We start from the raw sequence: 24,936 nt of genomic DNA on the forward strand, positions 1-24,936 counted from the left end.
GGGGCTGGGGCCTGAGGAGAGATGGCTCAGCGCACAGACTCTCAGGTCCCACCTCTGTCTTTGTTACTCGGCTGAACTCCGGAGGCAAGGCCACAAAGCCAGAATTTCCCCTTAACTCTGAGCTGCTCCTCTTTCCTGCAGAACACTCCTGGTGTGTAAAACCCCATCCACAAGTGCTGCGATACTTTCCAGTCTTGAGGCTGGGTGCGGGAACACCCACCGGGCTGCAGGCAGCAGGACACCACCTATGTAATGTTTACTTAAAATGTCTCATCAAGGTTCAGCATTGATATGGAGGCAGCACCCCAATCACTTTAAGTTTGGGGTCTCTCGACAATTTATTTTCAATAATCTGGCTGGCTCAGAGACATGATTGTACATGGTACATTCACAAATGGAAAAAAACTTCTGGAAATCTGGAGTGGGGGATGAATCTCTCCTTTTTTCAGACAATGTTACATCAAATCTGTGTGGCCTGAAGGGAGAAGTACAAAACTCTTTCTGGGCCGACCCCTTTCCCCCATCTCTTAAGATGGTCTCCCCCACCAGGCTGAGGAGGTGGGAGGGAAGGCAAAGCTCTCTCTTCACATGCTCTCCTCAGACAGGACCGGGAAGATGGAAGCTTCACCATTTGATCATCAACAGTCTTGAAAAACTGGAAGGCCATGGAGTGTTCTGGAACCACAGGTCTGCCCCAGCCCCAGTGGGAGCACAGATGGGCAGGCCTTGATTAGACTTCTCACTCTACAGCCCTCTTTGTCCCAACTCTTGGGCAAGCCCCAGTCACGGGCAGACTATGGCCTTGCCATCCAAGTTCTCGGACTTGGAGAGGGAGGTGGGGCTTGGAAGTGCCTTTGTCCTCGGGCTAGTAGAGCCCTGTGCCCATGGGCAGGGGTCAGTGTGCAGGAGCAGCCATTGCATTCTTTGTTGGTGAGAATGGGGAAGCCTCATTGGCCTTCTTGGCTTTTTTCTTCCTTCTTTTCTTTTTGGTCCCAAGTGATGCCTGGTCTCCACTGAGCTTGGGGGACTGCTGTTCCTGCTTCCCACCTGTAGTCCCGTACGTGGTGGTGGTGGCAGCGACCAGGTCGGCACTGGCCTCCTTCTTGGCCTTCTTTTTCAACTTCTTTTTCTTCTTCTTTGCCTCTCCTCCCACTTTGATGGGACTGTGGATGGCAGATTCCTGGAGGATGTCGGAGGCCGACACAGCTGCCTCCCGGCATCGCTGCCTCTCCTCCTCACTGTCCTCGCTGCTGCAAGGGGAGGGCATGGAGTGGGCACAGGGTCCCAGAGCTGCCTCTCACCACCCTCAGTATCAGCCACCCGGAAGAGGACCCAGGGGGAGGCGGCTAGAGAGCTCTGGCTTGGGAATAAGACCAGTCTGGGCGCCAACCTTTGCTTCTCTGCTTCCCAGCTGTGTGACCTCATTAAGTGATGTCTCCTCTCTGACCCTCAGTGTCATCTACAAAATGAGGATCTTAGCAGAGCCCTGGTCTCATGGGGATGCCCCAGGAGTGAGGTGTCTGGCATAAGATGGTGCTCAAAAAGCAGTAAAAGTCTAAAACCAACACGCAGCAGAACCTCTTCCCCCTCCAACCAAGGGCCCTACTTCTCGAGCTACCTGACAGGGCTCCTTCTTGGTCTGGATCTTGTCAGATTCTGCTCGGCTATTCCAGGGGACTGACAAATACAGACAACGGGCAAAAAGGAGTGGACAGGAGACAAGAGAGTGAGACCTCACCTGGAGCTGGAAGGTAATCGCTTTCGACCAGGCTGGGGAGCCTCTTTCTTCTCAGAGCCTCCAGGGATGGATGTGAAAAAGAGACGGAAACCTAAAATCCAAAGGGGCCAAGTAAGCCCTGCCAGGGACTGGCCCTTCCTCCCAGATGCCAAGGCTGCCCTGCCCCTGCCCTCAAGGAGCTCCACACCCGGAGGCAAAGACCCAGGAATCATTGTTGGCTGACTACAAAAAGGTGCCCTGTACGTTGAGAGGCACACATGGTGCCTGCTGGAGCCAGGGACAGGGTACTGAGGGGAGGCCAGCTGCCCCATCAGGTCAGCAAGCCCTAAGAGGAAGTGGAAGCCAGCAGGTGAACCTTCTGCCTCAGGCCGCTTCCACAGTGGCAAGGGAACTGGGCAGGGGACAGAGACTCAGCCGGAGTGGCTGAGGGTGGGAGCGGCTATGGGTGGTGGTGGTACGACACTCCCACTCTGGCTTCGACACACAAAGGTACTCCAGGGAAGTGCAGTAAGGCCAGTCTGGTGCCAACATCGGCTTCTCTGGGGAAGGGAAGTGACTTCATTTCTCAGAGCCTCAGCTTTCCCCACGGCTCCCCTTGTAAACGAGGGCATCATCATCACACCTGCCTCAGAGAGGGCTGTGTGGATCAAAGAGCATACCCAAACCGTTTGCCTGCCCCAGACACACAGCAGGTGCGTAAAGAAACAACAGCTGGCATTAATAGTATGAGTGCTCACCATCATCCTCTGTGGAGACTTTCTGTACCTCAGCCTTTCTCAGCTCCTTCACTACTTCTGAGATGGTAATTGAGCTATGGAAGAAAGATATGTTTTTCTTTTTTAAAATTTTTATTTATTTTTTCATGAGAGACACACAGAGAGAGGCAGACACACAGGCAGAGGGAGAAGCAGGCTCCATGCAGGGAGTCTGATGTGGGACTCAAACCCGGGAATCCGGGATCACGCCCTGAGCCAAAGGCAGGCAGGCGCCCAACTGCTGAGCCATCCAGGCATCCCAAGAAATGGTTTTTAGGATGAGATTTGGGGTAATAAGAAAAAAAAATTAAAACAACATTTTTTAAAAGTGGCGGGAACAGGGGCATGTGATGTGAAATACTACAGCAGGAAGCACACTGGCCTGATTAAGGATGGTAACGCCAATAGCCATAACATACTGAACAGCCCTTGGCAGCTCAAACTGCAGTGCTTCAGTTCTTGGAACCTCACTTTATTCCAGACAGTGTTGAAGAAGTTTTAAAGATACCCATAGTACAATAAAATGAATGTAATCTAAAACAGAGCAAACAGAAGATGGGACAGGAGGGAAGGAAATTGCTGGAGAGAGGGCTGCATGTTTTGCTTTGAGCTTCCTGGCAGCAAGTATGAAAAGGGAAATAAGACCAATCTGGAGAACTGGTTTGGAGGTCAGCTTCTAGAGCAGGGCAGACCTGTTTTTTTGTTTGCTTCTTCTCTTAATTTTTAAATTTTTTTAAAAAAAATGTGAGGTAATTAGGGATTGACACTCAAGAAATAGTAATTTTGGCATCCCTAATCCCTCCTCCTGTGGTAGGAACGAGCTCCTGCTTCTTGGGTTCCTCTCACTTTCATGGCAGCAGGATCATATAGTGGCTAAGAGTGTGGCCTCTAAGGCCAAGCACACCTGGGTTTGAGTCCCAGCCCTGCTCCTCACACCCTGTGGCTTCAAGCAAATGGTCCATCTCCCAGGCAGCGTTTCCTCATCTACAGAATGAGGACAACTACAGGACCTATACCACGGGCTGATTATGAATGCCATCAGGTGACATCCAGCACATGCTTATCACAGTGCCTTCCTTATAGCCTGAGCTCCCAGCCAGTGTGAGCCATCCCTGTTCATCTTAAATAGAGGCAGGAGGAGAGAAGGTACATTGTTGGTTACCTGTCCAGCAGGGCTCCTAGCTTCTTGGCTACGTGGGCTCGGAATTCGGGGGTGGTCTGAAGCTCATTGCCGTCCTGTTCGTGTTCATCCACTTTACGCCTACAACACACATGAAAGGACCTCACTTCCTGCCAGCTCAGCAGCTGCTCCCCATCTCCACCCCCATAAGGGCAGAGACTACATGGGTCTCCTTAACCCTGACATCCCAAGGCTCTAACATTGCGTGTCTGGCTAATGGCAAGGGATGGCTATTTGTTGAAAGGACAGATTGAACTTGAACCCAAAGTGCACAGTACCTGAGGCTTGGCTGGATGGATGGCTGCTGATTTTTTGCAGCATCTGTAGAAATAAGAAAAATTGAGGCATTTATAGGGGAAATGACAGCAACGGTTGGATGTGATTTACATGTATAACACACTGAATGATCCCAACAACCCTGTTAAAGGAGTCATTATCCATTCTGCAGAAGAGGAAGTTGAGGAAGGAGATGTAAACTAACTTAGCCAGAGTCATGCAGCTACTCAGTGTGACAGAGCTGGGGCAAGATCCAGGTCATCTGGCTCCAGAGCCCCCTCTGAACCTCCATGCTGAATAAGAAAGTCCAAGTGTACTTGATTTCTGCACTTATTGGGTACATACCGTTTGCCTGGCTGTGTGCTAAGTGCTGTGGAGAGAGAAGGCGGCTCATTTACGCAGGTTACGGTTTTCAAGCCAAGACACTGGGGATGCGTGGCCTGGTGATCGTTCACTCAACCAAATACTGAAGCTCTATTATTATTCTGGCAGTGTGCCAGTTGCTGATCAATTTGGACATAGATCCCAGCTGTCATGGTGCTTACATTCTAGTTGGTGGATATGGAAGATAGAACCCACACAATTAGAATATAAAATTAGATCATGATAAATATAGAGGGAGCAAACAAAGCAGGGGCTTTGGGGAAGTGGGGGAGGATCTAAGTGGAAGAAAATTTTATAAAGGTGGACAGGGAGGACTTCACTGATAGGTGACATGTGAACAGAGATTTCAGAGGCAAGGGAGTGAGCCAAGTGGCTCCCTGGGGAAGAGTCTTCCAGGTAGAGGGAAGAGCACCTGCAAAGGCCTTGAGGCAGTTTACAACTAGCAAGGAGACTGCTGTGGCTGTGGCCCAGTGAGTTGGGGGGAAGCAGAAATGGGGGCCTTATGGCGGCCAGATCATGAAAGGCCTGATGAGCCAACATGAGGACTTGGGCCTTGAGGGAGGGAGAAGCCACTGGAGGACTCTGCAGAGGAGGGACATAAATGGACTTGGGATTTGACACCCAACTGTAAAACCCTGGCTGCAGTGTAGACACAAGACCACACTGGGGTGAGGGCAGGAGGGGGCCACAGTAATTGTGGAGATAAGAAGTAGCGGACCCTGGATCCATGTATTTTGAAGGAGTCAACAGTATTCTGCTGATGGACAAGACAGATGGTGCGAGAGATGGAGAGATGGTTCTCAGGTTTTTGACTCGAGTAATGGGACAAAATACGCTCGTGTGTTTAAGGAGCCAATTGGACAAAATGATCACTTGGTAACTCTGGGCCCCAAGCAAGGCCACATGGCCTTGAACAACTCCAGGGCACACAGTTCACATTGTGGTCTGTGTCAAGCGTGCTTTGGAGGACAACACAGAATGCAGGGTGCCTGATGCTCCTGGGTTTGGGGAATATGGGAACCTGGGATGGACCCAGTCCTTCTTTCTGAGCACATAATCCCAAGGAGGAGGAGTATTTCCTCTGTCATGACTACAGAGCAAGGGCGGTGACATAATGTCATGGAATAGCAACAGTATTAGACCCCAAACCCGGGAAGACAGGGTTAAGTTCCAGTTCTTCCACTGTGACTCTGGGCAAGTCACCAGATCTCCCCGGGCCTTTGTTTTTTTGTCATCTACAAAATGGGGATAAGACCACTAACTTCCCAGAGTTAGTGTGAGGACATAGTGAAGTTTTGCAATATTTTAGACACTTTGTTGGCATGCCTCTTTCCTTTCTGGATTGTAAGGGGCTGGAGCACATGGTCTGCCTCTTGTTATCTTTACACCTCCAGCTCCTGACATAGTGCCTTGGTGTGGAAGAAATGTTGCATGAAGTAATCAAAGTGTATGTTGCTCTACAATGTAAGTGATTGGAGGTACAGATGATTACGGAGCTGTATGAGGGGTTACAGTAATAATAGAGTCACCAAGGGGCACCTGGGTGGCGCAGTCTGTTAAACTCTTGATTTCAGCTCAAGTCACAATCTCAGAGTTGTGAGATGGAGCCCTGTATCAGGCTCTGTGCTGGGTGTAGAGCTGACTTAAGATTCTCTCTCCCTCTCTCTCTGCCCACCCACCCCACGTGAGCATGCTCTTTCTCAAAAAAAAAAAAAAAAAAAGATCTTAATAATATAGTGATCTACATTTCCACATGTTCGTGGACCAAAGGGTGGGAGTTTTGCCCACAATAGGCCTTTGTCTGTGGCAGGGAGTGGCAGTATAGTAGTTAATAGCATGGGCTCCGAGTCGGACCTGGATTTATGCCTGGCTCCACTACCTACAAGCTGGATCTTTCTGAGCATTCACTTTCTCATCTGTAAAATGGGGCTAATAATTGCTGGAAAAGTTAAACAACAAATAAAGTGTTTAGAACAGGACACACAGTGGCACCTGGGTGGCTCAGTCGGTTAAGTGTTTGACTCCTGATTTCAGCTCAGGTCATGATCTCAGGGTCATGAGATTGAGCCCTGCGTCAGGCTCTGTGCTCAGTGTGGAATCTGCCTGAGTTTTTCTCTCTCTCTGCCTCCACCCCTAAGTAAACAAAATCTAAGGGAAAAAAAAAAAAAAGAACAGGCACACAGTGAACACTCACTCATAGTGGCTATTATCATTAGAATGGCCCAGGAATGTATGTCAAGTGTTCAGTATTTTTTCCTGGCACACAGTAAGTGCTCAATTAATAGTAGGGTTTATCAGCAGCAGCTACATCTACTTTGATCAGCAGAAGGTTTACAATTTCACAAAAACAATGAGTTGTAAAGCTGATATCTTGGATGCCACTTCTCACATGTGCATCTCATTTTTTTTTTCTTGTTAAAGATTTTATTTATTTATTCATGAGAGACACACACACACACACACACACACAGAGGGAGAGACACAGGCAGAGGGAGAAGCAGGCTCCACACTTGGAGCCCAATGTGGGACTTGGTCCCGGGACTCCAGGATCACGCCCTGGGCTGAAGGCAGGTGCTAAACCACTGAGCCACCGAGGTGTCCCTCATCTCTTCATTTGTTGGTCAAAGTTGTTCATGTTTGAAACTCCCAACAATCCCAGGACTTAGGCATTTTACACATGAGGAAATTGTGTCTCTAAGAAATTATTTTACTTGCCTGGGACTATCCTTCAGTGCTGGCACTTGATATCAAGTCCTCCCTCTACTGCTACAGAGAAGTCCATTCTGTCAAGACAGAAGCAACTGGACTGGAAGTCTGGTTGTGGAGTCTCATTCCCTCATTCATCAGAGAAGTGCCTTTCTGGCAAGTTCATTCATTTAAAAACTATTTTCCTGTGCACCATGCTAGGCCCTGGGGATACCATGGTGAAGGGACAGGCCAGAACCCAGCCTTCATTAAAGTCACATCACATATCCTCTCACTAAAATATCGGTGGAGTAAGTCAGGCCAGGGTTGACTCCTACCGGCTAGGGATGCAGGGATGAAAAGAAAAAAGACAAGAGGCAACCATATGGGAAGAAGAAGCACTATCTATGAAGGGAATCACAAGAGGTATGATGGTAGCACTGTGAAGACATGTAACCAGCTTTTCTGAAACGGTGGTATATCAGCTGTGTCAAAGGGTAAGCATGAATTAAGCAGGAGAGAGCAAGTAGTCCATATAGAAAGACCAATCACATAACTATTGCCATTTATTGGGCCTTTAATACATGCCAAACATTGTAGATGTACCATCTCAGTTATTTCTCAATCTTGGGGAGGGGAGGGAGGCTGCCATTTACTGTATGAGTACCTTGCCCAAATTCTCATTGCTAGCGAGTGATGGAGCTGGAAAGGCAGACCTGTATATAGAAGTTCAAGAGAGAAATGCTGAGTTATGGTGTCCGGAGATGAGAGGATGTAATTTGGTTTGGAGTCTACCTATGGGAAATGCAACGTAGCAAGACAGCAGAGCAGGAAGGGAGAGGCAGGCAGGCAGGGAATGGATTCCCGAAGGCCTTGTAAATCTTTTCAAACAAAAGCAGGGATTCTTTGCTTTGCTATGCCTGCTCTGGCAATCTGGTAAAGCTTAGATCCTTCCTCAGAATAATGTTTTATTTATTATTTTTTTAATTTATTTTTTAGAATAATGTTTTAAATGCATAAAACAACACATACGATTACAAAGAAAACCAATGATACAGAAATCCAGTTATCAGCAATAGTGAAAAATAAATAAATAAATCTGGCACATTACTTAGTAAAGGACAGGGAAGGCTGGGTAGAAAGAGACAGGCAGGGAGGGGGCTATGTAAGCAGGCTCATAGAAATTCCAGATGTGGAGAAATGTTATAGACAAGATATTAACCAGAGAGCAGAGAACAAAACAAATCCACCTTGTTTGTTTTAAATATAGACAAGATATTTTCATGTTTACAAATCCACCTTGTTTAAATGTTATAGACAAGATATTTACCCAGTTCCTTGGTCAGTTTTCTATAAAAGACTGACCATAAAAGCCCTTAGAGGGAACACATTCACAACCCCTCTCACTCTAGAGAGCTTTTCTCTCTGTTCTCATTTTCCCTTAATAAACTTTCTCTTCAGGGATCGCCGGATGGCTCAGCGGTTTGGCTCCTGCCTCCTACCCAGGACGTGATCCCGGAGTCCTGGGATCGAGTCCCCGGCACGCTCCCTGCATGGAGCCTGCTTCTCCCTTTGCCTGTGTCTCTGCCTCTGTCTTTCATGAATAAATAAATAAAATCTTAAGCAAACAAAAAAACAAACTTCACTTCATTTCACCGTTTTGTCGGCAAAATTTCATTCTTGGACTCTGTGAGACAAGAACCCTGCAACGTGACTCTATGTGCTTCTATATTGATACATTTTTTAATACATTAAGCAAGATCTACTGATAAGCCTAAAAATGACTGCAATTTTATAACAGGGATGAGTGTAAATTATATTCCCCCAACATTTTACTATGAATAAATGATAGTTTAATACATATGCAAAGACGGTAATGGGATATGAAAATCTGTGACTTTGTTAGGGTAACAGGTATTGCTCGAAGTACTGTAGTTTTTTGCTCACAGGTAGGACAGGAAGCGCTGCTAAATTTCAAATGCAGGTTAGTGAAGGTCAAGGTGAAATACTTTTCCGATTCCAAATTCTCAGATCCTGTGGACTCTACCCCGTGCTGAAGGGTTTTGGACTGATTCCCAGGGTACGAGAGCGTCCCGCTCGGACGCAGAAGGGCCCCGCTCGTTCGCAGCCCCGAGGTGTGAAAACGTGCTGGAGGCCGGGATCCAGGAAGGGGGTGTCGCAGTCATCTCAGGGAGGCGGCAGGCTGCCGGAGTGTGACGGTGACGGTGGGCCGAAGGAAACAGAGTCCAGCGACACGCGGGGCCTCAGTTTCCGTGACTGGGACAATGAGACAACCCTCCCTGTTCCCCCTGCCCGCTCTTTGATCCTCAGTCCCACCCCGTCCCTGGAGCTTTCTCAGCGAGAGAAGTCGAGCCCGCGTCACGCCCTCCTCACCATCCATCCTCTCAGACCCCAGGGGAAGATCCTACGCCTTTCGGCCAGACGCCCTGAACACAGCCTCCTACCGGCTCTTGGCTTCTCTGGCCCTCTCGGGCACTGCTCCAAGCCCCAGGCCGGCATCGCTGCCTCGCGGCACCGTGCCAACTCCTCCGCATCGCTGCCGCTGCTGCTGCTGCTTTCCAAATCGCTCAGGGCGCCATTGGGCGCCGCCATCTTGAACCACCGCAGAGGATTGTGGGGAGCGCTTCTGCTAGCGAACTTTCTTCACAGCCGCACTGAGGGCGGAGAAGCGCAGGGTATTGTGGGGATTGTAGTTCTCAGACTCCGGCCGTCCTCGGCCACGAACTACCCCCTGAGGGTTTCCTCCAACTTGAGATCTAGAAGGGCCCAGAAGTGAACTTTTCCATGCTTTTCTTGATGAGGAAAATGAAACCTACAGAGGAGAAGGAATTGCCTACGGTCATTCAGGGAGTTAGTGACAAAACGAACATTGGTTCCCAGGCTTTGATCCAATGTAGTTTCAGTTCAGTGTTATGTTTGTTCCACTAATCCCCAGATTCATCTAGGCAAGAGAAACACTGTAGGGAACTTGTTAGAAGTTATTGTGTCTAACAAAAATTAACCAAATGAGAGTCAGCATGCAACTCTTGATCTTGGGGTTGTAAGTTCGAGCCCCATGCTGGGTGTAGAGATTACTTAAAAAAAAAAAAAAAATCTTAAAAAACCCTCTTTGGCCTTGGGCTTTTCCATTATGAAAGAGAGGAAGGTGACTTATACCTTTTTAAAAAATTAAAAAAATATTTTTTGAGAAGATTTATTTGAGAGAGAGAGCATCAGCAGGCAGAGGGAGAGGGAGAAGCAGGCTTTCCACTGAGCAGGGAGCAAGACTCAGGACTCAGGGTGGATCCTAGGACCCTGAGATCATAACCTGAGCTGAAGACAGACACTTAACCACTGAGCCATCCAGGCGCCCTTCCCTTTTTAAATTTTTATTATTATTTTTTAAAGATTTTACTTATTTATTCATGAGCAACACAGAGACAGAGAGAGAGGCAGAGACACAGGCAGAGGGAGAAGCAGGCTCCATGCAGGGAGCCCGATGTGGGACTCCATCCAGGATCGTGCAGGATCATGCCCGGGCTGCAGGCAGCGCCAAACCGCTGCGCCACCGGGGCTGCCCGCCCCTCCCTTTTTTTTTAAGAAGAATTTTCCCACTACCTATAAATGTGGGCACTGGGACATTATAAAGGATAAAAAATAGGGGGTGGACCAGCCTGTCCACCCTATGGAAAGGAGGCACTTTTCTGCCCCTCAAGCAAAGAGAGGTGAAAAATAGATTTGATAGGGAATAGTATTGATAAATTGCCCAGAGGCTGTTGAAAACCAGTTATAAAGTGCATTTTATTATTTTTTTTTTAAGATTTTATTCATTTCAGAGAGAGCATGAGCAGTGCAGAGGGGCAGAGGGAGAAGCAACCCCCCCCAACCCCCCCCCCCCCCCCCCCCCCAGCACGGAGCCTGACTGGGGACTCCATCCCAGGATCCTGGCTAACTAGAAGCAGGGCCTCCCTGTGTGATTGGCTAGGGAGCTTATTTGGCTTTTTCTGGTTGGCTCTAAGCTGGAAATGAGGTGGAATTAGGGAAGCTGGTGATTATTGACCAAGTCCTGACGATTTGGGGTTGATTGCGGCAGAGATGGTGGCTTGGCTTCCCGAGCTGGGGACTGCGAAGGCTGTGTGGGTCAGAATCCTATTCTCATATGTGGTCTGGCCATTGTCTATTATATACCAAGTGTCTCACATCCCTCCTTGTTCCCCCACTGACAGGGCTAGGCTGTTTCCAAAGCTGGTGAAGACACCACACCTCCCCAGGCGAGGGCTGGAAGAAGTGGTTGATAGGCTGAGTCCTGTATTATCTGGGCAGAAATGGAAACCTTTCAGCCTTCTTCTTGGAGAGGATAAGGGTGTCGCGGTGCTGGATCCCATAGTTCCACAAAGGCAACCAATCCTTCAGGACTTGACCTTGGAACTCCAACTGCTGCTGCTTTCTGGGTAGCCCTTGCTTGTATTCAATCTGCTGTTTCAGGCCCAGGATGAAGCCTTTGGGGTCAGTGGTGTAGGCGTCGCTCCCACCATCAGGATTCTTTACAAAGACCTGGATCTCGTGGGAGTTGGTCTCCACCAGACAGATGCGAGTGTTGGAGAAGACACCGTAATCGGCCAAGGAGCACTGGCTGCTGAGGAGCTGTTGCTTGGCACCCAGCTCCTGGAGGTACAGATGCTGCAAGCCTGAGCAGCACCAGCTTCGCCACATCTTCTCTTGAATCTTCTTTATGGGCTCATAAGGGTTCACCCTAAGGATCAAATCTGAATAAACCCAGTGTTCCACTGTCACTTGGATGTCTCGTGCCTTCTGGAAAGGAAGAGAAGAGGGAGAGGGGGTTAATTCCACACTCCTCTGCCTGACGTGCAAAAGCTCTCCTTACCTGTCCTCGTATCTCTAACAGCAGCAGCAGCAGCAAACATTTCAGTTGTGCCAACTACCTTCTGGGCCCCGTGCTGGGCACCTGTCACACTCCTCTGAATGTATTTTATTCTCACAGTAGCCCTATGAGGTTGGTTCCTGTTAGCCTATTGTACAGATGAGGACATTGTGGTCGAGCAGAGTTAAGTGATGTACTGACCATCACAAAGATAGTGAGGAGCACAGCAGGTATTTGACCAAGGTCAATCAAGACTCTAAAGTCTGTTCTTCGCCACCACCAGAGGTCATGCTCCAGAGCCTGGGAGTCTCTGATGGCTGAAAACAGTACCTGTAAGGTGCTGGGCAGGGCTGGATCTCTAGCTGATCTTTTTCAAGAAGGAATATAGGCCCAGAATTCCCAAGTCTTCTGATTTTTTCAAGATAAAACTCTTTGCACAATGATTTTTACATTCAGGAAAAATCCAGAGGCATATACTTTTCAGTCTGTTTGTGGGCCTCATTTTGCTGGTGGGCCCCACAAAGACCTGGGTGTACAAATCCTGACCTTGCTCTTAGCAGTGTGATCTTGGTTAATTCACTTAACCTCTCTGAACTTCGGTTTATTCATCTGTAAAATGTAGATGATAATGTTCAAGATAGTGATGATGATGATGATGATAATAATACTTAACCCCTCTATTTTACAGACTTGTCCCCAGACAAGTGCTTGGCAAATTATTAAGTACAGTAGGAATAGAATAAAATTGATTATTATGATCTTTGCCTGTACGGTAGGTTTGCCATTACACGATAATATTATTTAGCATTTTTTATTCCCTGAGTAGCTTTTCTGGCAATTCTTTTCTTTCTAGCAGTTTTGTACAAACTTGTTTCACGGGCTTGCTTCCTACCAAAATCCAGTGAGCCCTCTGGGGGTAGGGGTCATGTTTTATTTCTGCACTGCTGTTGCCCCCCACCAGCCCTAACTACTGGCACAAAACAGCTGATGAATCCACTTTGCTGGCCTCAGCTCATGTACCAATGATTGAGAGTATGATTGATTCTCCAGGAGGTTATGGGAAAGAGAAAGAGAAGGAGAACATGAATTTGAAAGGCAGCCACCTGAGGCTCAGAGGGTTGAAAATTGTCCCCAAGTTCAGAGAGCCACCTGTCCTGGCTCTAAAGCCCTGTAAGCTCCATTGACACAGAAGGTAAATAAGTAAATTCTATGCAGTTACCTCCTTCTGAGCTTTGAGCCCCTGAAAGCCCCAAGATGAGTCATTACCTTCACATTCCAGCTGGGGACTGGTTTCTCCTTGTCATAGCAACAGTTCTGTTTCAGGCACTGGCGGGCCCTCTGAGCAACTATGTCCCATCTGTACCCTTCTGCCACATTGTGGGTGGGGTCAGCTGGATCCAGGATGATGGGCCTGCAACACAAGGAGAGGGTGCCCAGGCTCTTTCTGGGGGCCAGCAAGCCAAAAAGAAGCCTGCTCAAGCAATCATCGAATCAAATCACTGAACGCATGCGGTGTCCAGAGCCCCAGGCCCATCAGTACAGGAGGGCCTGAGAACATTGCTGGAGAGGAACAGGATGGGGATGATGAAGTTTCCAAGAATTCCTTTTGGGGGTGTGGAATGGTTATGATTCCCAAAGGCATTTGGTAGCTATAACAGATGCCAGCTCAGGCAGGTGAGCATCATAAGGTCAGGGCTTTTGGTCTGCTGAGCAGGCTACATACGTAAGTTTGAGGCTAGGGCTGCTGCATTGCTTTGGATAATAGAAACACCACCACTACCAACTCCTGATATTTATTGAGGCACTGGGTCAAGCCCTATGTGAATTTACTTATTTTAATCCTTTTAACAATTCTAAGAGGGAGAAACTATTAGTTTCTTTCTTTTTTTAAAGATCAATTTATTGGAGAGAGAGAGAGAGAGAGAGAAGGAGTGCAAGCGGGGGAAGGGGCAGAGAGAAGGGGAGACAAGCAGACTCCTGCTTAGTGGGAGCCTAAGGTGGGGCTGGATCCCAGCTCTCAGATCATGACCTGAGCTGAAATCAAGAATTGAATGCTTAACCAACGAGCCACTCAAGTGCCCCAGGAGAAACTATTATTATTGCTGCTGCTGTCGACTGCATTTCACAGACAAGGAAACTGAGGCATAGACTTCTCTAAGTTCGTACAGCCAGCAAATGGGTGTTCTTACCCATCTGCTCTGCTTTCATGGAGAAGAGGTTCAGCTGCCACCAAGTATCTCTCTTCTCTATAAATGATGAAAGAGTACTTAAAGCAAAATGGCTTGAAGTGGGTCTAACAGCCTCCCTAGGTTGCTTGGGGTGATCACATGTGTTGGATGCCAAGCCTATGAATAAGACCTGGTTCTTACCCTCTAGAAGCTTTTGGCTTAGGAAGGAGCTATGACTTTATCTATGACAGAATGTGACAGTATGCTATGGGAGTGTGCTGGACACATAGGCTCTGTGCTTGCTACTCCCAACATCCCTGCATCCTTGAAACAGTCTGCTTAAAATAGGGAGCAGTGCCAGGGTGTCCTATATTGTGAGATCCCCTGACTCAAAGTGACCCACCAGGTGACCCAACATGTAGGGCCTGGGCCCAGTGAGTAGACTAGTTCCCTTTGGGTTTCAGACCAGGGATGGTGGAGGTCCCTCATCACATGGAAGTAGGAGGGGAGCAGGGCAGGTGTGGGGAGTGAAGCAGAGGCCGTGAGAGGAAAGAAGGCCTGTGGACCCATGAAAGAGAGTGGCAGAGAAAGGGGGTGTCTACAGGTTTGCTTAGGTCCTGATGGCTTTCTAACCTTAAAATTTTGGATGTCTCATAATAAACCTTCTTTGCATCAGGAGATTAATTTTTTTCATATATATATATGTATATATATACACATATATATATATATAAAAGAGGTCCAAGACTCATATAAGGGAACCATAAACATTATTGGGATATTGCTTGCGCTGACCTAGAGCAGATCCCGAGGGATGGATTTGAGTGCAGTGGTGTATTGGGAAGGACATGCCAGGAAGCACCAGTAAGGGAGTGGGAGAGTGAGACAGGAAGGGTTTGTATTGAGGTGATTACCACTGTGGGCAACTGAAGGTTAGTCCCACTGCAGGAACTCTGGGCAACAACGTAGCACATGTGATCCAGAGAGTCTTTCCATCTGAGATGGGAGGGAGCTGGGGTATTTATCCACCAGCTTCCACCGGTCACTGGGGAAGGCTGAAAGCCCTCGGGCCAAAGGACACAAGTGCTGAGTGCTGGAGGTTGAGCCAGCCTTCACTGAAATGGTGGCGATCCGGAGATTGGGGATGGGTGCTAGTTCTACATAGAGCTACATGCGCTACAATAGTGAACATGTCTCTGGCATCTACCATAAACTAGAGCCTGTAGACTATATATTTTCTCTGACCCTTACAGCAGCCTGCATTGTAGGTGCCACTTACTCCTATTTCATAGATGAGAAGCTGAGACTCACAGAGGTGTGAAAAAGGCAGAGCTGGGATGAAACAGGGCTCTATGTGATTCTTTCCACTTTTCCATGTTGTTGCTAGAATGCACTGAAATGGCCTTTTGGAAGCAAGGGAACTAAGTAGGGTGGGGTTCCTTGAGGAACAAGGAGATGGCTTACAGCTCCCCAACCCCTGGTGATTTTCAAAGATGGTCTTGGCATCCCAGTGCAGTCTTACTGCTTGATAAAGCCCACCCATTTTGAGATGCGATACAGCCTTTGCCTCAGTTCATTCTGTTCCCTGAGAGATGTGGCAGACAAGCGGGAGCCCAGTACCTGTCTCTTTTGAGCTGTTTCCTGACAAAACCCTCAATGACTGGGTTCTGGAATGTGTAATACTTGGTCCAGTAGATGCAGAGAAACTCATACTCTTGGAACAGTTCCATCACAGTGGTAAAGCCTTCATCCATCCTGAAACTCTCATCCTCTTGAGTGCCCATCTCCCAGGCATAGATAGTCAGCAGCTCCACAGCATAGTCAGGGGGCAGCGCAGCCCTGGGGCACTTGGCTTTCACATACTGTTGAAAGAGACAGGAGGGGCCCCAAGATACTGTGTCAGGTTGGCTCTGGATGGACCAGAAACTGTAAAATCCAACTTTTTGTCTCAGCTCTGCCACCTACCAGCTGTGTAATATCAGCCAGTCACTTCCCCCTCTGGCTCTAAATGGTTTCCCCATTTTAGAATTAAGGGGCACAGTTGGTCCAGTGGGTTTCAGACTACGTTCTTTTTTTTTTTTTTTTTTTTTTTTTAAGATTTTATTTATTTATTTGAGAGAGAGAGATAGAGAGAGCAGATTTGGAGGGCAGGGAGAGGGAGAAGCAGGCTCCCCACTGAGCAGGGAGCCAGATGCGGGGCCTGATCCTGGGACTCTGGGATCATGACCTGAGCCTAAGGCAGATGCTTAACCTACTGAGCCATCCAGGCACTCCTCTTTCTTTCTTTCTTTCTTTCTTTCTTTCTTTCTTTCTTTCTTTCTTTCCTTCTTTTTCTTTCTTTCTTTCTTTCTTCTTCTTTCTTTCTTTTTTTCTTTCTTTCTCCTTCTTTTTTTTTTTTTAAGATTTTATATTTAAGCAATGTCTATGTCCAACATGGGGCTTGAACCCACAACCATGAGATAAAGAGTTTCATGCTACACTGACTGAGCCAGCCAGGTGCCCCACAAAGTATGCTTGACATAACTCCTGGAATGGACTTAGGAGGTGTCCCAAAGAGTGAGTGGGTTGGGCCTCTGCCACTAGATCCCAGCTTAAGCAGCTCCATTTCCATTTTACTATACTGGGCTTCTGAAAGTTTTCCTTTAAAGAAAAGTCTTCTTTGCTGATAGAAAAAAAGGGAGGTTGGAGGTTTCCATAGAAGTTGGCAATGCTGAGATTCTGTGGGGAGCAAAGAATGCTCTAGAAAGCATTTCTTTCTTCTCCATTGTATGGTAGCTGCACTGTTTGGTTGCAATTACCACCACACTCAAATCCAGGGTGGATCCTGACCCAATGGGGTCCTCAGCATAAACCTATTCTCCTTGCTAAGTGATTGGTTCAGGAGAAGCTTGTGATGTAAGCTGGCCTCAATTTGATTGAAGCCCAGTTCTTTTGTTTGAAGAAAAATCTACTGTGTGTGGACATGATGGCAGGAATAGCTGTGGCCATTTTGCCATCATGAGGTTAAACCAGCCTGAAGTCCAAGGTGACACAGAAAGACAACCTGAGAGGTAGTATAGAGAGACAGGTCTGAAGACCCCAACAAACAGTGCCTGAAGCCCCCTTCCCACTGGTATGGGTTTTCACAAAGGAGCTGAAAATTGTCCTTATTATTTAAATCAGTTTGAATTGGTTTTTCTCTTACAAAAGAAAGCATCTTAATTGATACCAGTCACTTCTTGTCTAAAGCGTCTTTATAGAGGAACCTGTGTAGCTTAGTTGGTTAAATGGTCGACTCTCGATTTTAGCTCAGGTAGTGATCTTAGGGTCATGAGACTGAGCCCCACAGCAGGCTCCATGCTCAGTGGAGAGTCTGCTTCTCCCTCTCCTCTGCCCCTCCACCCCTTGCTCGCATGCACACCCTCTTTCAGATAAATCTTTTAAAAAAAGAGAGAGAAACCATATGTGATCAAAGTCTTTTTTTAAGGAGGAGGCTTGAACAAAAACAGAAGGGAAGATTCTAAAAGCAAAGCTGATGTATGATGTCCTGTGGATATTACAAAAAAAAAACAAAACACCACAACTATGTATATCATATGTAGGAAGAGAAAACACTTTGCCCTCTCAAACAGACAAAGCAAGCAAATGAATCATTCTATGGAGTTCTAGTTCTCTGAAGCCAAAAAACCTTGCATCATTTCCTGTAAGTAATTCATTTAGCAACAAAACCCATTTTACTCTTGGCTTTGGCAATACTGATGTCTGAGGATATATCACAATGTTGGTTGATGTGATAGTCATATAAGAAAATGGCTGTTTTCCCACCGTAAACAGAGTGACGGTAAACTTACTAACTTTGAAAATTTTCTGATTTTGTTTTTTAAAGATTTATTTATTTGAGAGATAGAGAGAGAATGAGACAGTGAGGGTGGGTGGAGGAGCAGAGGGAGAGTGTGTGAGAAAATCCTTAAGCAGACTCCCTGCTGACTGACTGCTGGGCTCCATCCCACGGCTCAACCCCAGGACCCCAAGATCATGACCTGAGCTGATACCAAGAGTTGGACACTTCACTGACTGAGCCACTCAGGTCTCCCTGATTTTTTTTTTAATAAGAAAGTATCTTTTCTCCCCCACTTTCTAATTTTTGGTTTGTTTCTGTGTCTGCTTTTCATAAGCTTAGATGATTTTGTTCATTTGGATTTTTTTAAAAGATTTTATTTATTTACTTGACAGAGAGAGAGAGAGTGCAAACCAGAGAGCACAAGTTAGGGGCACAGCAGAGGCAGAGGGAGAAGCAGGCTCCCCACTGAGCAGGGAGCTAGACGCAGGGCCCCAGGATCATGACCTGAGCTGAAAGCAGAGGCTTAACCGACTGAGCCACCCAGGCACCTCTCATTTAGCTATTTTGAAATATACTTGGTACCATGAGAGCCATCACACATGAAATCTAAAAAGTAGCTGTTAGGGATATGTTCACTTGGTAATGATCATGATAGGAACACGGTGATCTGTAGGGGAAACTGGTAGAGGTGCAATAACTGAAACTTCCCTCTTGTTAGTCCTTAACCAGCTGAGATTAACTAACGTCTGGAGAACTCAGTGAAGTCGACACTAGCCAGTGTAGACTGCAACTGGGGTGTTAGAAACACTTGTGTCCTGGGAAATATTGTATGTTCCTTACTTTTCTCCTTTTGTCTCTGTTCCCCTTCCTCTTCCTCCTCTACCTTCTCCACTATTTCACTCTACAGTATAAAAGGTTAGCATTTCCCCCCCCCTTCCATCCCCCCTCCCATCCTCCCCTTTGATGCAGTTCCCTGGAATGACAAATCAGGCCTTCTTCCAGCACCCCTGAGGGGCTCCATCCTGGCAGCCCCCTCACCTGCAGATACCAGTGTTTTACTAGCCGTAGGAGGCTCTTCAGCTTGGTTGGCCGATGTTTCACGAAGTTTCTCTGCAGCTCGCTGAAGGATGGGGAGAAATTTCCGGGGAAACCGTGGGCCTCAATCAGACTCTCATAGACCTCAGGATGTGGCTGAGAGTTGGAAGCAGAAGGCCCTGGGGTGGGAGGCAGAGCAGGGATTTAGGAAGCCCCAGATTGATAAGTGGTCTGTGGCGGGGAGTCTACTAATTCACTGGGGGTGTCTCTCCGGGGAAATCTGATACCTCACAGCCTAAGAGAATTAAACTGGGGGAGCAGCAGAGGGAGAGGAAGAAGTAGGCTCCCCACCCCATCCCAAGCAGGGAGCCTGGTATGGGGCTTTATCCCAGGACCCCGGGATCACAACCTGAGCTGAAGGCAGATGCTTAACTGACTGAGCCACCTAGGTGTCCCTTGATTGTCCTTCTGGAGAACCAGAAGTCGATTTTCAATTCCTCAGGGCACTCAAGGACTGTTGTATTCCCTCGAGGTCCCCAACACCCCAGTTTCCCTTAATGGCTGTTTGGGATTTCTTTCTCAGTGATTTATTCTAACCTCCTGATACCAGAAGCAGAGAACCATCCCAGATAAGAAAGCTGGACTGCTCAAGCACGTTGGAGGGTGTGCTTTGGTGGTACGCATCACTAATGCATCCTGGCACTCTCTGTCTTGCCTAGGTGGGATCCCATTGCTGACATCTTCTCTACAAAGCAAATGGTGGCAGCCACTCTAGTTAAGAGGAGCTGGTGCAAGATGAAACCTGGTGGTCTGGAGTCTTAGTTGATACTGTTTACTTCAAACATTGAGGATTCTTTGCCTGAGGACAAACCAGAAGTGCTGGGGAGCTAATGGTCCCAGGAAGCAGCCCTCAGCCAAGGGTGATAGGAATAAACAACCCAATCTAAGATCCCACTTGGGATTCAGTTGAGGGGTCCTCTGTGCTGCTACCTAGAGTTCTCCAGGGGCACAAAGCTCAGGGGCTCATGGTGGTAACCTTGTGATGCCTCCTCCCTTCCTTGTCCCTCTCCCCTACTTCCCTATCAGCATTTCCTGGGACTGCTTATCCTCACACCCTTGTCTTGGGGTTTACTTCTGGAAAAGCCCAAACAATGACAGGCCCTGGCATCTGTGATAAATGCCACAGAAGCACCCCAGGTTCTGCTTCTAAAACATTCCCCTCTGCTGGTCTCATCTCCTCTTGCAATCATATATTTATCCATGTGATTCTTTGATAAGTATTTCCCAAGTTGAGTGACACAATGGCCCAAGTTGGGCCAGTCTCATGTCCTGTAGTTGCTAAGCCCCCAGCTCAGGATGTGGGTTGAGCAGATGTGGATTGAGCAAGGTCTGCATGTGGGCATGAACAAGAAGTGAGGGAGTTCAGGTCTCTGTGGGATGGTGAGCACGTGAGTCCGATGGGCTTCCCCTCCTCTTACCCAGGGCCCTGTAGGCAGGCACGATGGTGACAGTGATGATCTCTGCGGTCCCCCTGGTCTGGATGGTGAAGACAAGAGCGTCGGGGACTCCCTGGATGATCTCCACGTCCTCAAGCCCAAGCGCCAGCAGATCACGGCAACACCATAGCTTTTCTTGTATCAGACTCAGGATGGCTTGGTGGTGCTTGGCCTCTTGCTGGAAGCTGTGGAAACAGCTCAGGAACACCACCAGTTCCACCTCCAAAGTGTTCCTGAGAGCTGTGCCATTCCCAAAGGAGCCTACCTGCAGAACACAGAGCCCTGTCACCTGCCACTGCCTCTGCCAGGCCATCCCTGAGGCTCTTCACCTGAAATATCCATTTGATGTTCCCCACAACCCAGAAGGATGGGTGGGTGGTACTAACATCCTCTCTTTCCAGGTGAGAAAACTGAGTTTTCAAGGGAATAAATCTCTCACCCAGGGTCACATAGTACACCTGGTACATAGTACTGCCTGGTTTGAACCCAGGCAGCCTGACTCCAGAGGCCCAGCTTCTTATTTATGACATTGTAGTGCTTCTGAGATGGGGTGGTCTCACCTGCAGAGTGATGCCTTCTCCGGGACCGCTAAAGCTGATGCCCACTCCACAGAGTATTCTGAGCATTCTGGGCATCTGAGTAATTTCATGACATTGAAAAGTGGGGAGCAGGATTGCCTGGTAGATAAGAGCTATGGAGCAGCCTGGCTTTGGCCCTGCCTGACTCCTGCCCTTGTTTCTCAGTTGTGTGATCTACAAAACCTAATTCCTTGTCCACGAAATGAGAGCAACCATGGAATACAAGTCATTTGGTTCCTGGGAGGATTTGGTAAGATAAGGTGTGTCGGGGACTTGACACGTGCCTGGCATACACGAAGTCAGCCATATATACATATCTCTGGTCCTCTTTTTTGTCTAGGTTTAGATCATGCCTTCTCTGCCTGGGATTCGATTTCCCCATCTGGATGGAAGGAGCCTGAGCTGGATGATTTGGAGCAGTCTATTTGATATTTGTTTTTTTTTTTTTTATTTTTATTTATTTATGATAGGCACACAGTGAGAGAGAGAGAGAGAGAGGCAGAGACACAGGAGGAGGGAGAAGCAGGCTCCATGCACCGGGAGCCCGACGTGGGACTCGATCCTGGGTCTCCAGGATCGCGCCCTGGGCCAAAGGCAGGCGCTAAACCACTGCGCCACCCAGGGATCCTTGATATTTGGATAGTCTAGACCTGCTCTCCAGCCCCTCCTGTCTCTGGTGTACAAAGCCCTACAACTCTCTGGCCTCCCAGGTTGGGAGATGGGATTGCTAGTGATGCCTCAGACCTCAGGGTGGCTATTTCTCCTGCTGGTGGAATCACTGCAGATTGCTTTATAATCCCCCCGTTTGGCAGGGCTGGGGATGGAACCTGGTGTGGGGACGAAGCTGAAAATTGAGCCTAGACTTTGCCTTTTTCAAATAAGATCCAGGCAGAGAAGAACATTCTAGAATAAGCTTCATGACTTGCTCCCGTCCAAATCTATTTAAACCCAACTCATTCAAGGATAAGCATTCATTCATGCGAACCAGCCCAGCTCACTGGGTTTTTGCAGGAGTGGGAAGAGTTTAGAGCCTGGATAAAGCATTATTTCTCCTCAGCCATTGTTTTGGAGGTATCTCTTCTATTTTATAGCTTCGGGGAGGGGGGGCGGGGAGGAACTCTGGGCTGCAGACAGAATTTGAGGGCTGGGTAAATACCACTTCCTGTCTTTAAAACTCATTCTGGGGATCCCTGGGTGGCGCAGCGGTTTTGCGCCTGCCTTTGGCCCAGGGCGCGATCCTGGAGACCCGGGATCGAATCCCACATCGTGCTCCCGGTGCACAGAGTCTGCTTCTCCCTCTGCCTGTGTCTCTGCCCCTCTCTCTCTCTCTCTCTCTCTCTGTGACTATCATAAATAAATAAAAAATTAAAAAATAATAAAAAAAAAATAAAACTCATTCTGTTGGTAGCATCTTCTGGTCTCCAGACTTCTTTTTCATCCACTTCACCCTCAGGATTGTCAGGGCTGGGAGAGTCTGCTGGACTCAGAGTAAGAATTTATAATGATGCTTTTGCACATTTACCATGTGCAAATCTTTTAGCCTACATTGATGAGGCTTTTGCGGGACAAGGAGGAGATGATGATGATGATGAGGAGACAGAGGGATTGAGAGACAAGAGGAGTCTAAGATCATATAGCTGGAAAGGAAAGAAGCCAAGAGTCAAACCCTGCTCTGTCTAAATCATATGGCCTCAGGTTCTAGGTGCTGGGGTGGGTGGAAGAAGGGCTGGAGGCCTGAGATTTCTAAAGCTCTTCCTGAGGTGGCTGAGAACTGAGCACTGGGCTGGGAGTCAGACACCCTAATTCTAGACTTGCCTTTGCTACTAGTTCACTGTGTGAACTTGAGACATCTCTTACCTTCTCTGTGCTAGAGTTTCTTTAATGTTTAAACAAAGGCTTGGCTGAGACTGTCTGATTCTCCAGGGACTTTCTAACTTTGACTACAGAAAATTGACTGCAGGTAGGACAAGAAGCAGCTGAAGGAAGGGCATGGGGGGAAAATCACTGTTGGCAACCTAGAGCCCTGGCTGTGGTTCAAATTGCAGCTAGCTGTGTGAACTTGGGCAAGTCACCTTATCTCTCTCAACTTCTTTTAAAGAAAACTTCTTAAAAAAACAAAAAATAAAGAAAACTTCTTCTTCCTTCCTTCCTTTCTTTTTTTTCTTTTTAAGATGTTATTTTTTGTTCTCGAGAGACACACAGAGAGAGGCAGAGACACAGGCAGAGGGAGAAGCGGGCTCCCTGCAGGGAGCCCCATGCAGCACTCAATCCCCTGACTGAAATCACACCCTGAGCCAAAGACAGACACTCAACCGCTGAGCCACTCATGCATCCCAAGAAAACGTTTTCTAATCAAAAACTTCAAACATAGGAAAAAATAGGAAGGGAATCCAATGAGCACTCATACCCAGCCAGCTAAATTCAACAAGTTTAAACTCCTTGCTACATTTGCTTCATCAAAACCACTTTAGAGCAATTACAGATACCGAGGAACTTTGTCTCTGAATACTTCAGCATTTGTATCCAATCAAAGAGAGCATTCCCCACCCCCTATAACCACAAAAGGATTACACCTAACAAAATCAACAATGACTGCCTTATATTATCTAATATCCAGGCCATATTAAAATTTCCCTACTAATCCCTGGGTGACGCAGCGGTTTGGTGCATGCCTTTGGCCCAGGGCGCGATCCTGGAGACCCGGGATCGAGTCCCACGTTGGGCTCCCGGTGCATGGAGCCTGCTTCTCCCTCTGCCTGTGTCTCTACCTCTCTATCTCTCTGTGACTATCATAAATAAATAAATTTAAAAAAATAAAATAAAATTTCCCTACTTATCCCCAAAGTGTATTTTATGGATGGTCTTTTCACCCAGTCAGAGACCTTATATTGCTATTGGTCATTATGAATCTTAAGGCTCTGAACTTCCATTTTGCTCATCTGGAAAATGGGAAAAGAATAGTGCATACCCTGTAAGGTATGCATTAATTAGAGCTAGCATATGGTAAGGGGTTAGGCTAGTGCATCCCAGAGAACTGAACTATTCCCATTAGTTTCCTTACCAGACTTGTTCTGCTCAAGGCAGTACGGTAGGGTAGGGGGCAGGCCGCTCCATGGGTTGCCCTGACATGGGAGAAGCTTGAGCTAAGGATAATCAGACAGGAGGTCCCCAGCACCCTCTGGGATGAGGACATTCATGCTGCATTTTGCTCCACCCTGGTTTGTCGGTGGAGGGGACCGGTCTCACCTTGACCACTTTTAGCACCCGCACCTCCTGGTCCGGCCCATAATCCCCCTCAAAGTGCTCTTCCCTCAGGAATTGTTGCACAGTCTTCACAGCCTCCAGGATCTCTTCTTTCCAGCCCCGATGGGGCTGCAGCCACTGAGCCACGAAGGAGTCCAGCTTGGAGGCAGGGGTGTCATACAGCTCCATGGCCTGTGCCATCTCTGAGCCAGAGTACCCCGTCTGCACAGATATATAGCCACACACCTACCCAGTTCCCTGTATACACCCACTTCTTCAAGGGGGCTCCCTCTCAGCCTACTGCCAGCACCCCGTGGGGAAAAGGGACCAGAGTGGAGAGGCAACCAGGGGTGACTGGGCTGACCTGGGGTCTTCTCCTTGGAATCCCTCTGCTGCAGCAGGGGCACTGAGGGACTGTCCAGCTGGGAGTTCTGGGGCCACCTTAACAAGCTTGGCTTCCGGCCTCATCTCTTTTGCTATTAGTTTCTATTCTCAGCTTTCAGTTTCCATTTATGATGTTTAGAAACTTAAATTGGCTTGGGTTTGGCCCTCGAGGAGGCAACTCTCCCAGGAGGCCAGGGTGGGTTGGTATCCAACAATCCAGTCATATCCACTGTGTTATAGGAACCTGAGCAGGCTCAGAAATGAAAGGGACTTGCTCAAGATTTTGGGGTGAGCAGCAGGAACCCCTGAGAG

The 24,936-nt window shown here is 47.8% G+C and overlaps 3 protein-coding genes across 4 annotated transcripts in view; 1 reads left to right on the forward strand and 2 right to left on the reverse strand.

Moving 5' to 3' along the window:
• The window catches only part of HNF1A (HNF1 homeobox A), a 29,726-nt gene extending 21,068 nt beyond the window's left edge, over positions 1-8,658 (forward strand). The window contains exon 10 of the mRNA XM_072723010.1: positions 8,480-8,658. Within this exon, the coding sequence (XP_072579111.1) occupies positions 8,480-8,625 (146 nt within the window). The 3' untranslated portion in view covers positions 8,626-8,658. The remainder of the gene's footprint in view (positions 1-8,479) is intronic.
• Positions 293-9,696, reverse strand: C10H12orf43 (chromosome 10 C12orf43 homolog). Of its 2 annotated transcripts, none has more exons than XM_026015867.2 (6): positions 9,484-9,696; positions 3,952-3,994; positions 3,656-3,754; positions 2,476-2,549; positions 1,739-1,829; positions 293-1,250 (listed from the first exon to the last, which is right to left on the reverse strand). In XM_026015867.2, the coding sequence occupies exons 1-6, from the start codon at positions 9,629-9,631 to the stop codon at positions 896-898; spliced, it is 810 nt and encodes a 269-aa protein (XP_025871652.1). In that variant the 5' UTR covers positions 9,632-9,696; the 3' UTR covers positions 293-895. The 2 variants fall into 2 exon arrangements, with proteins under 2 accessions (XP_025871652.1, XP_025871654.1); XM_026015869.2 differs by having other exon boundaries at positions 293-1,247; positions 9,484-9,664.
• Positions 9,697-10,800: 1,104 nt separating this feature from the next.
• Positions 10,801-24,693, reverse strand: OASL (2'-5'-oligoadenylate synthetase like). Its single transcript, XM_026015841.2, has 6 exons — positions 24,244-24,693; positions 20,402-20,684; positions 18,927-19,102; positions 15,689-15,930; positions 13,167-13,311; positions 10,801-11,830 (listed from the first exon to the last, which is right to left on the reverse strand). Exons 1-6 carry the CDS (start codon positions 24,439-24,441, stop codon positions 11,330-11,332), a joined length of 1,545 nt encoding a protein of 514 aa, XP_025871626.2. The 5' UTR covers positions 24,442-24,693; the 3' UTR covers positions 10,801-11,329.
• Between the last annotated feature and the right edge of the window lie 243 nt (positions 24,694-24,936).

This window comes from Vulpes vulpes, chromosome 10, assembly GCF_048418805.1.
Source record: "Vulpes vulpes isolate BD-2025 chromosome 10, VulVul3, whole genome shotgun sequence".
In the NCBI taxonomy this organism is placed as follows: Eukaryota; Metazoa; Chordata; class Mammalia; order Carnivora; family Canidae; genus Vulpes; species Vulpes vulpes.

What these genes read in the sequence shown, in the direction of transcription:
- C10H12orf43 (XM_026015867.2), bottom strand. Translation starts at nt 9,631, where the DNA reads ATGGCGGCGCCCAATGGCGCCCTGAGCGATTTGGAAAGCAGCAGCAGC. An exon ending in CTAGGAGCCCTGCTGGACAG is followed by an intron (nt 2,550 to 3,655) that starts GTAACCAACAAT and finishes TTTCTTCCATAG; the next exon opens with CTCAATTACCATCTCAGAAG. An exon ending in CGATTACCTTCCAGCTCCAG is followed by an intron (nt 1,251 to 1,738) that starts GTGAGGTCTCAC and finishes CTCCCCTTGCAG; the next exon opens with CAGCGAGGACAGTGAGGAGG.
- OASL (XM_026015841.2), bottom strand. Translation starts at nt 24,441, where the DNA reads ATGGCACAGGCCATGGAGCTGTATGACACCCCTGCCTCCAAGCTGGAC. An exon ending in TAAAACACTGGTATCTGCAG is followed by an intron (nt 15,931 to 18,926) that starts GTGAGGGGGCTG and finishes CTCTTTCAACAG; the next exon opens with TATGTGAAAGCCAAGTGCCC. An exon ending in TCCCCAGCTGGAATGTGAAG is followed by an intron (nt 11,831 to 13,166) that starts GTAATGACTCAT and finishes CTTCCTTTCCAG; the next exon opens with AAGGCACGAGACATCCAAGT.